At 40.2% G+C, this 11,866-nt stretch overlaps 1 protein-coding gene across 1 annotated transcript in view; it reads left to right on the forward strand.

Moving 5' to 3' along the window:
• The window catches only part of BPGM (2,3-bisphosphoglycerate mutase), a 35,625-nt gene that overhangs the window by 17,341 nt on the left and 6,418 nt on the right, over positions 1–11,866 (forward strand). Inside the window, exon 2 of the mRNA XM_012650618.1 lies at positions 5,345–6,006. Coding sequence (XP_012506072.1) covers positions 5,406–6,006 — 601 coding nt within the window. The 5' untranslated portion in view covers positions 5,345–5,405. The remainder of the gene's footprint in view (positions 1–5,344; positions 6,007–11,866) is intronic.

Genomic DNA, 11,866 nt, shown 5'->3' on the forward strand with positions numbered 1-11,866 from the left:
GTATTTGGCCTTCACTCACTGTTCTTTTAGGCTGGAATTCCTTTTCCTTTTTCTGTAAATATATATCTTAAATTTCTTTCCAAATCCAGTTTAAATAGTGCCATGTCCACAAAGCCCTACTCAGAAATAATCTCTCCCTTCCCACCTCCCTTTTATGAATGAAGTGCTTTCTCATGGTGTAAATTACTTTGAGCTTTAATGACACACATCCTCATGTACACGTCACCTTTCCTCAACAGTTTTTTGAACACATAATCCATGTTGGAGTCCATAATCCTCACAGGCCCAGCATTGGGCCATGCCCAAATGGTGTTTGCAACACATGTTTGGAGAATGAATTAATTGATCAGGCTGGGGAGACTCCCGAGTGTGTAGGCCAAACTTTCAATTTATGAGTCAGCCATTTTAATGTGACTAAGGTAGTGAGAAAAGGGTTTCCAAGGATTGAGGACAGAGCCTTGGGTTTCAGTGTGACAGTATAACAGAATGGTTTAGGGCACAGGTATAGGCTTTGGGGTCCAGCCTGTCCAAGACTGAATTCCAGCTCTGCCCGTCATAACCTGTGTTACCTTGGGCAAATTAACCTCTCCTCTTGTTTCTGCATCTGGAAAATGGGGGTCATCACAGTACCTGCTTCATGGAATGGTGGTTGAGGATCTAAACAGTGCCAAGTACACGGTGAGCACACAATGAATGTCAGCTGCCGTGACTAATACCATCATCATCATAATACAGTTACAAGTGGTTAAGAAAATGCAGAGACCCAAGACCAAGATGTAACAGAGGAAGAGCTAGAGGAAAAGCAACAGCAAAATCTTAGTGGATTTTTTTTCCATGACAGAAGTAGTCAACTTTAAGGGGTCAAAGAAGAGTGAGTCCTGAGAGGAGATGGTCTCCACTTAGTTAAAAGTAACTAATCTGCAGTCTTTTGAGAGACCATTTCAGTAGAGTGGGAAAGACACAAAGTAGGTGTTGGGACTAAAAAAGGAATGGCTAGAAGGAAAGAAAAACAGTGAAGAGGAAGGGGAGGGGGGGATGAGATACAGAGTCATGCAAAAGATGTTTGCTTGGTAAACTTTTTCTTTAAGCCAGATCATACTTTAAAAAGGAAGAAACCCAAGAGAATGATAATTCATAACCTATGTGTCCCCTTTTTGGTATAAGGTAAATTATTGATTAAAACTAGTACTTAATTTAAGTGCCAGTAACTTTTGCTGTGGGATAAATAAGGAACCTTAAGAACCAACTGCAGGGTGATGGGTTTTACCAAAAACAAAACAAAACACCAAAACTTGAGGTTTTAAAAAGAGTAGTTTCTAATTTAGGCTAGGGAGTATACATTCTTAGTAAGGTACCTCTTATAAGTTGGAGTGACTATTGCCTGACTTGACTTTGTGCCCTGAGTTTTTCCCAAGAGCAGTAATGAGCTGAGCCCTCCTTTATGCTCACCTTGTTTGCTCGTGTTTTATGAAATGGCTGCCTGTGTTTAGAAGGACAAGTTGGGACTGGAGGTGCTCCTGTGAAGCCAAGGGAGCCCAGATCCTCAGACCACGACTCTAAGATCTCCAGTCATGAAGATGAAAGAGCACAGGGATTGGAGGCAGAAGACCCAGGTCTCAGACCCAGTTTGCCATTTAGTGGCCTTATGTTTTTGAACAAGTCAGTCGGAATCTCCATTTTCTCCATGGAGTTAATGGCCATCCATGAACATACGAAACTTACAAAACAAAAGTACAGGGTATGGAACTATAATGGATAATTATTCTTGGCTCCTGCTGGCTGTTAAATACACAGGGATTCTTGAGTTAATGCTTCCTAATCTCTTGGCCCTGCCAACTGACTGTTTTTACTTTGGCAATTACCCCTAAAACTGTCATGCCTTAGGCTCATTAGCACAATCTAATTATTTCTGTCTGACTTTGATTCAGTCAGCACATCTGCTAAGTGACTTGTATGTGTCAAGTGGCATGCTAAGTTGTAGAGAGATAGCAGTAAGACCTGCCTCAGTGCAGCTTCCAGTCTAACAGGGCACATAAACACTGAACAAGTAATCTGCCACAAGCGCCCTATCACAAGTGCACCGAATGTGGTAAAGCAGGATGCTACAAGAGTGTGTTACAGGCAAGCCTGACCTCCGTCACAGTGGGCGAGGAGAAAGGGCAGAGAAGTCTGCCTAGAGCAGAGGTTCTAAAAGCATGGTCCTCAGACAAACAGTGTCAGCATCACCTGGAAACTTGCTAGAAATGCAGATTCTCAGGCCTACCTGAGACCTACTAAATCAAGCTCTGGAGGAAGGCCTAGCAATCTGTTTCAATTACATTAATCTGTTTAATGTGATTTTTGATACACATTAAAGTTTGAGAACCACTGGCCTGCAGGAAATAACATTTAAGCTGAGCTCTACAGCTGCCCTATCCAGTGTAGGAGCCACTGGTCACATGCTAGTCTACATTGAGATGTGCTCTCAATATAAAATACCAGGTTCCAAAGACTTACTACGAAAAACAAAAAAGAATGTAAAATACCTCATTAGTAATTTTTATATGGATCATATGTTGGGATGATAATATTTTGGACCATAGGATTAAATAAAATATGTTACTAAAATTAATTCCCCCTATTTCATTTTATTTTTTAATGTGGCTTTTAGAAAAATTAGAATTACATTTGTGGATGGCATTATATTTTGATTGGACATAGCTGATCTAAAAGGATGAATAGTGGTAACTTAAAGCAGGGTGGGACTGAAGAGGTAGTAGAGGGGAGGAGGTGATGGGTAAGTGTCCCATGTAGGATTCAGTATGCGCAAAACTATTTCGTCAAGAAAGAACCTGTCGGCCGGACGCAGTGGCTCACGCCTGTAATCCTAGCACTCTGGGAGGCCGAGGCGGGCGAATTGTTTGAGCTCAGGAGTTCGAGACCAGCCTGAGCAAGAGCGAGACCCCGTCTCCACTAAAAAAAAAAAAAAAAAAAAAGAAATTATCTGGACAACTAAAAATATATAGAAAAAATTAGCCGGGCATGGTGGCGCATGCCTGTAGTCCTAGCTACTCGGGAGGCTGAGACAGGAGGATCGCTTGAGCCCAGGAGTTTGAGGTTGCTATGAGCTAGGCTGATGCCACGGCACTCTAGCCCGGGCAACAGAGTGAGACTCTGTCTCAAAAAAAAAAAAAAAGAAAGAAAGAAAGAACCTGTCATGCTCAAGGAAATGAAAGAAAACCAAAGCTTTACAAATCACATTAAGGATTTTGAACTTTATCCTAATATCAACAGGAAGAAGTGGGTCTTTTAAATAAAATGCTCAATATTCAGGAAGTTTGCTGCTAATAAATGAGGGGGGCAAGAGAGCTACAGCTGAATATAGCAAGACTCTCAGGACCAAAGCTCCCCCTGCACCCCACGATGGTAGGGAGGGGTCATTTGGTCCAGAAGTACCATTGAGAGGGATCGGGACCCTGCCCATCACCTGACCCTAACCCTAGGGTATGAGGCATGAGCACCCCCCACTAGAGAGAGAAGTGATGTCACTTGGGAAGAGGTAGTTTTCAGTTCATTTTCAGCTCATTGAACCTGAAAGCTGAGTGGGAGTTTGTTTACAGAGCTGGGAACTCTGCAGGGTAACAGAGAAGGGTTTAGTGAAAAAGAGCGGGCTGTAAGGGTGAGTCAGGGAGAAGGAAGCCCAGAGCATTATGGGGAGTACACTGTCTGTCCTTTGAAAGAGGATGTTGGACAATAACAGAAACAGAGGAAAGCTGGAATAAGAGGCCTGGAGGCTTCACCATTCATCTGGTCATAAGCTATTAGACACAATCTAGCCTGCAGACACGTTTTGTTTAGCTCATATTTGACAAATGTATTTGTATTAGTTAATATTTAAATCAGATATCACATAAAAATGTACATTTCTAGTTTTTTTTTTTTTGAAAATTGGAAGATCTAGAAACTCCAGCTCCTCAGCCTTATTTTAAAAACTGTTTTCCTTTTAGTTTCTCTAGGAATCACTACAGAAAGGTAGAAACCAGATGTAGATTCCAGTTAACTTTGTCACTGATTGTTATATAACTGTGGGTGAATCACACAGAATGCACTATCAACTGACTTTTCCCATTTAACTCATTGCTGAATATTTATTATACAAGGAGCTTTTGAGGTTTCAAGCAGGACAGAAAATCTCCAGCTAATGGAAGTTGCCAAGAGTGGCAGAAGACCAGGCCCCAATGCTCATATAATCCTGACTCCCCAGTGTGGAAAACACCGGGGTGAAGGGGGGAGACCTCTGGGCATGGAGACCGAGCAGCATTTGTCAGCTTAGACACGTCCACCACAAGAGAGTAAAGGCGGGCTGAGCAGTAAGGTCTGCAGATCCCCCAGGGCACAGTGGGCCCAGCAGATTTTCAGCCAGTAGTTTAAATGGAAGGAGTTCAGAATAGCTTGAGGGGTGCCTGTCCCACTTTACTAGATTCTGTTTACATGTGGCTGGTGCGTGCAGGATGTGGAAGATGTCGAAGGTCTGGGCAGGAGGAGTCAGGCCTCCTTATCAGTGTGGTTCCTCTCACTCCCACAGCCTTGCTCCTGATAACCTGTTTCTACTGGCAACATCTCTCAGCTGCTCACATTTGATAGCTTGTTTTTCACCCGGATTTATTCCTGCTAAAAGCTATATCTTGAGGCAGGTGAGAGATTATTTTGGTGAATACTACATTTACTATTAATGTCACTTTAAATCACTTTGTATGCTGTTTGAATGTTGAACTGCCTTGTGTCTTGCGTACCTTAGAATTTTCTTGCTTGTGTTGTAGCCTGTGGCATTGAAGAGCTAGTTGCTACAAGTAAGTGATACATACCAGATATATGGGGAGGGGGGGTTTCATTGAGTTAACATGTTTAGCAACATCAGTAACAAGAAGGTGAGACAATGTTTCTTTTCCACCAGAGGAAAAACAAAGTGAGAGTCAGCTGCTAAGAGCTGGGAGTTCTCAGGTACTAGTCATTTTTTTAGACATCTATAACTCCATCTATCCTCTGTACTGTAAGCCTGAACTGCGTTTTTATCAGGTGGAAACACAGCATGCTATTAAAATGAAGTATTCTGTTATTTTACATCATACAATTGCCATACTATCCAGCCATCAGAAAATTTCAGTCAACTACATTCCCTGTAATTAATTATCTGTAGAATATGCTTGTATGCACCATAGTGTGTGAGTTACCGGATGTCTGATGTCAAAACTGTTCAAAGGGATTTCAGTTTATGTTAGGAACTGGCTGTTGTAACATTGTGCTTCCATTTCTAGGTAGTCAGTTAAATGAATAATGTAACTTAAACTTTTTGTTTCTTCTCTAGATGTATTACTGTCCTTGAACACTAGCCCATTTGAAAACACCAAAGAAGCTCAGACATCAGCATGTCCAAGTACAAACTTATTATGTTAAGACATGGAGAGGGTGCTTGGAATAAGGAGAATCGTTTTTGTAGCTGGGTGGATCAGAAACTTAACAGTGATGGAATGGAGGAAGCCCGGAACTGTGGGAAGCAACTCAAAGCACTGAACTTTGAGTTTGATCGTGTATTCACATCTGTCCTTAATCGGTCCATCCACACAGCCTGGCTGATCCTGGAAGAGCTGGGGCAGGAATGGGTTCCTGTGGAAAGCTCCTGGCGTTTAAACGAACGTCACTATGGAGCCTTGATTGGTCTCAACAGGGAGCAAATGGCTTTGAACCACGGTGAAGAACAAGTGAGGCTCTGGAGAAGAAGCTACAGCGTGACCCCGCCTCCCATTGAGGAATCTCATCCTTACTACCATGAAATCTACAATGACCGGAGGTATAAAGTGTGCGATGTACCCTTGGATCAGCTGCCACGATCTGAAAGCTTAAAGGATGTTCTGGAGAGACTCCTTCCCTATTGGAATGAAAAGATTGCTCCTGAAGTATTAAGTGGCAAAACCGTTCTGATATCTGCTCATGGAAATAGCAGTAGGGCACTCTTGAAACATCTAGAAGGTACCAGTTTTCTGTACTACTTATTGGAGGTTGCTAAGTGTTATAGTTGGTCCTTAATCTGGAAATTAAGCTAATCACCGTTTACGTAATAGACTTCCCTTCTCCGTTCCCCTTTGTCACTTCAGACTTAAGAATCTTCTTGGTTCTGTAACTGAAAACTCCTGTGCCTTTCCCATTCATATTATCTGGAGCAGTGGTTTTCAGACTTTAGCAAGCATCAGAGAGCTTGGTATAACCCAGATTTCTGGGCCCACCCTCAGAGCTTCTCAATCAATGGGTCTGGAGTACAGCCTTAGAATTTGCTTTTCTTGGAAGTTTGCAGCCGATGCTGATACTGCTGGTTGGGGTTCTACACTTTGAGAAGCACTGGTCTAAAGGATTCTATGGCTTTTGTTGTAGGACAATGAAAGGAGGCTAGGAGGGGAAGGCATTGTAGAAATGGTGTTGAAAATAAATTTGAGTTTTTCAGCTTAAGTAAATTATCTAGACTTTAGTTTTGCCCACTTTCTCCCAGCTTTAAATAATGATTACTGTGTTTCCAGACCTAGGTTTCCTGAGCCATTCTTTTGTTCCAGTCCTCTCTTTCCAGATCAGGCTTAGTCATTGGAAGAAAGTTAGGGGGAAGGAAAATAAAAGGATAATTGGTTTATTTATTTATCTTGACTCTAAAATTTTGGAGATCATCAGTAGCCTTAATTTTATTTTAACTACTTGATATTGTGTTCTAAATGTATCCTAAAATGTACTGTATTGTTACATTCTTCTCAAGTAAAATGAACTAAATGAACTCTTTTGAGGACTCAAGTTCACCAATTTTGGGTCTCAGTTTGCACTGTGACACTTTCTGGGGATTTCTTGCTCCCTTCTGTTCCTTCACTAATCCAGATGGTTGTGCTTTTTGAGTGTTCTGCTCTGTCTGGTGTTTTCCTGCCTTTGATCACTGTCAGCAGGTAGCTTACTAAATAGAAGACATTTCTCCATCATTCCGTTTCATTGTTTTATTTTTCTATAAGATGCTGTGAAAAATGAAAAGGTTGACCTTATATGTGAAATAGGTTATTGGTAACAAAATGATCTTTAGCATGTGATTATTTTTCCCTAATATTTACAACATGGCCAAGAGGCAAATCGTTACTGGTATAGCTGACATCCATTAATAGTGCAGAGATCTAAAATCTACAGACTTTATTAACTATTAAAAACTTTATTGTTTAGACATGCGCTTGATCTGTTTGTGTGATGTGTGGGTTTATATATCTTATTTACTCAGCTACACAAAAGGTTTTATTCTTGTTCAGGATAATCAGATATTTGATTAAATGATATATAACTTCATTAATGGACTATAATATTTTATTGTTTGAAGAAGTAATGAGGCTCCTGTTAGGACAACAAGAAACTGAAATTCAGAAAGCAATAGCTTAGGGCAAATACATAGAAGTGATAAAGCACAGAAATGCACAGATGCGTAGTATAGAATAAGGAGAAAAGTGAAAATGCAGCTTTGACCACTGGGACAGAAGTGAACTTAGAGGGCTGGCCAAGAAATGAGCAGGTGTTAGTCCTCAGGCTGCTTCCAGCCCTTCATCTGAAGGTCTTTGTTTACGTTGGATGTGTGAAACTGAATGACTTTTCAGAGATTAATGAAATTAAAGTAGCCTTACATTGTAACTCCTATCCCCGTCACAATGAAGAGACTTTATAGAAAATGTTTTTATTTAGGAGATAGTTGATTTAAAACAGTGGGGTTGGTGTGGGAAGAGGCAAATTGTGGGAAGAGGCAAATTGTAGGAAGAGACTAGAGTAGCAAGTATGTGAACATAGACAAAGGCACAGGGCTGGAAGATGATGTCTGCAGTAGGAGGGAGGTGTGTATGAGCTAAATAGAGAAAGGAAATGTAGAGTTGGTGACCAGGGAGGATGGCAGACATTCAAGGGAAAAAATTGACAGAAAAGCCAGAACATACAGTTAGGCTTAAGCCCATAGCCCAGGAACCAAATGGAGTGGATGTGACGATTGAGACCTGTCCACAGGAAAATAACAAGGGTGGTTTGTAATCCTGGCTCACCCCTCCTGGGTAGAACAACCTTGTTCCTTTCTGGCCTATAGTACCCCTGGTGGTACTGCTGTTAAGATTCATGTAGTTGTTAGATGTTGCTTTGATTCCCACCTGTGACTTAACTCCCACGCCTAATATGGAAGAAATTATGTCATGTGCATGAAATAGGCTGGATTGGATTTTAGGATCACTTCATAAATCAGTTATCTCTTGTCTTAGGGGTCCTTTTCTGTGGTCCCCAACTTCCAGGCCATGGACTGGGCCACAGAGCTCCACTGCCCCCCACAACCCCAATTTTTCATGGAAAATTGTCTTCCATGAAATTGGTCCCCGGTGCCAAAAAGGTTGGGGACCGCTGCTCTAAATGCCAATCCGCATTAATAAAGTTCCTCTTACAATGCATATTGAAAAATAAGGTCCAAACATTCTATGTCACAGCTGCGAGAATTAAGCATAAGTGACTTCCTCAAGATCAGAAGAAATAGTGTATGTTATTTTTCCACATCATTTTTGTTAAGTTAGTGAGATTTTAGCCCTTTTAAAATTTATTATAGATGTATACACTCACCAGAATAGGAACACCTATGTTAGTCCTGTTGTCTTGCATGTCTAACTTTCAACAGCTCAAGTTACAGGGCTCCATGTAGTACCTGATAAATTCCCAGTCTAACAGAAAATGTTTCATTGAATTTAGATGCTAACTTATTAAGACTCCAAAAATTAAGTCAATCTCCTTTACTTCAGGGGGAAGATAAAGATTTTCTTCTTGTGGGAAGGACTACTTGCCATTTGCATGTATGTTTTATTTTGGTAAAAAAACATATATCATAAAATTTACCACCTTAATTACCAATTTATATTTACTATAAAGTTATATAACCATATACCCCTTTTCTGATTAATACCTGTGGTCCCAGTGCAATTATTAATAGTATCTCCTTTTATTTTCAAATGTGCCCCAGGTTGGAGGATAAATTATGTGGTTACCTTACTATTAATATAAAGAATTAATTCCAGAAATGTATGTAACCAGGGTTCCCTATTTCCTGTAAACACAAAAGTTGCTAAATTTCTTTACATTGATTATAAAAGCAAAAATGCTTGTGGTTGTATTAATCTGATTTCTAGTCATGCTTTCTAGACACGTTTGTATAAAATTCTCCCCTATAAAATGGGCTGTTTCAAGGAACTGGGTGATTTTTCCCTATTTTGTCCTTAAACTGCTTGACAACTTAAAGTGTTTTACCTACTGCCAGGGTAGAGTGTGGCAAGTGAAAGAATCAATGACAGCATACTGTCCTGTTATAAAAATACTGTCTTATTGTTTAAAAACTGTAAGTTTGGGGTGGGAAGAATAATGAGCCCAGTTAAATAACTAATTAGAATATTATTCTACCCTGAAATTGCGAGGTGCCTTAAGATCTTTCTACTGAGAGTTTACTAGTATTACTCTTCTTCTCTCAGAGCTGCTCTTAGAGGTATCCTCCATTTACCTCAACCATGAAGAGTATTGATTCTTAAGATGTTACATTGTTTCTCAAGTATTTGGTATTATGACATTACCCTATAGGCTGTCAAATCCTGACTGATACTTCCTCCATTTGTGGGAAAGAAGACTGGTGCTGTTAAAGGAAAATGAACCTCAAAAGAGACTTCAGATGACTTGGCCATGATCACGATAATTAATGGGAATCGTGAAGTCTACCCAAAACCCAGTTCAAAGTCTCCACACACAGTTATCACCTGGCCTTTTAATTTATTTTCTGAAAAGCAATCCTTCCCTTGATCTATTCTTTATTTGGAATACAGTGTTGTAAGAAGTGGAGTCAAATGCATCCTTAGCAGGTAAACTATAAAAACGTAATTTAATGCAATGAGTTGAGTCTTAAATTATTACTGCTGTTATCATAACATTGTGGTCTGTGAGTGGCACTCCCTAGCACAACTATACAACGTGGGCTTTTTGAGTACATACTATGTGCCAAGCACAGTTCTAGACATTTTATATACATATCTTGCTTTATGTAGAAACTAGAACATGGCTCTCAGCTCACTGGAAAGCTATGGTTCAATGCTGTGTTTTACTCTGCTGTTTAGTGTACCCAGGTCATATTTTTTATTTCATTTGGTCAATCATTGATCACTAAGCTGTTTTGCTTAAAGAAACTGCTTCAGTAAAAAGGGGCAAACTACTGATAAACCCACTATCATGGATGACTCCCAACTGCATTATGCTGAGTGAAAGAGACTGGGCTCAGAAAGCTATGTATTGTGTGATTCCATTTATATGCCATTAGGGAAAAAGCAAAACTATCAGAACATAACCCAGATCAGTGGGGAAAGGGCACATTGCAAAGAAGCATGAGGGAATTTGAGTGGTGATAGGACTATTTTATATCCTGATTGGTGGTTATTATACTACCATATGCAGTTATTAAAACTCATAGAACTGCACACTGAAAAGGGTAAATTTTACTGTATGTAAATTATACCTCAAAAAAGACCTTCTTTGTCCAGTGAAATCACCACTGGCTTAATTGGGACCCTTAACCTTTTGTTCCACAAAATAATAGACTAGATTTGTTTGATTGTCAGTTAGCAAAATTAAGTAAAGGTTGCTACATACACTTACTTATGCCTTTGAAGACTAACCTGGAGAGCATTTATTATGTGTTCTCAAGGCTTTAGGAGCTATCTGAGCTATCTGGTGCTGACTTTATTTAACACCTAAACCATGGCCACTGTGGGGAAGGACTTTACAAGAGTCCTTCTTCACGAGAAGTTATTTATAAACTGCTGGACCATGAAATTTTCTCTGAGAGTCTTGTTAATGTTACAGGTTGTGAGCTCTTCTAATAAAGGCTTTTTTAACCCAGAACTACCTCTGCCTATTTGCTACCAAATTCTGTAGCCTTAACTGGGGCTTCCATTTGCTTTTCTTCCTTCTTAAAACCACCTACTCTAGGAGGGAGTCAGCAAGGACGTCCTGGAGTCAACGCAGCTGAATGGTAGAGTGAGAGGCAAGTGTTAATGATTCGGAGTTAGGTGACACTCTTGTATAAGAATTGCAAATATAGGAACCACATGTCAAAGCCTAGGACAGGCTTCTTGACTGACAAAGATGGCCTCTACCCTGTTAAATCACTCATTTATATAATATCTCTACTTATAAATTGAATAGGATTTTGAGATTGCTTTATTTTTAATCTGTTAGTAGTTCTTAATACTTTCAGAAGAAAGAAAACAAGACATATGGAATATTATATAGTAAGAAAATTCCTACTTAAGGGACTGCTTTCCTGATTTTTTAGAAGCAAAAATAATTACCTATAGTGTGCTAGTAAGTCCAGGTTAGTTAAATCAGGGCCCAGCCCTGACTGGTTCAGACACACTTCTCACAAAGCACCACCAAGAAAACTTCTAACATAGGCCTAGAGTCTAAAAGCATCCTGTTCTGTACCATTCCAGACAGGCGTGTGTTTCTTTCTCTGTGGTTGACATAGTCACTTCCTGTTTGTTTCCTGCTAGCCTGCATTGAAGAAAAAGCCAGGTACCAAACTAAAGCACTGGATGAAGTCTGCATCTTGCCAGAGGAAGTGTATTGTTTAGTCTGGGTTCAAGCACAGAACTAAGTAGTTCCAAGTTTGGAATAAAGAGTGGCACGCAAGACACTCATGCAAGACAGACTTGATCCCCAAAAGAATTGTGTGCAGCTGCACGCATAACCAGGCAAAGAAATGATGAGATGAAATTAGAGAATCGGGAAGGAAAGGTCAGCCGGGACTAGCTGTGGAAACGGG

Source organism: Propithecus coquereli, unplaced genomic scaffold (assembly GCF_000956105.1).
Source record: "Propithecus coquereli isolate 6110/MARCELLA unplaced genomic scaffold, Pcoq_1.0 Scaffold335, whole genome shotgun sequence".
In the NCBI taxonomy this organism is placed as follows: Eukaryota; Metazoa; Chordata; class Mammalia; order Primates; family Indriidae; genus Propithecus; species Propithecus coquereli.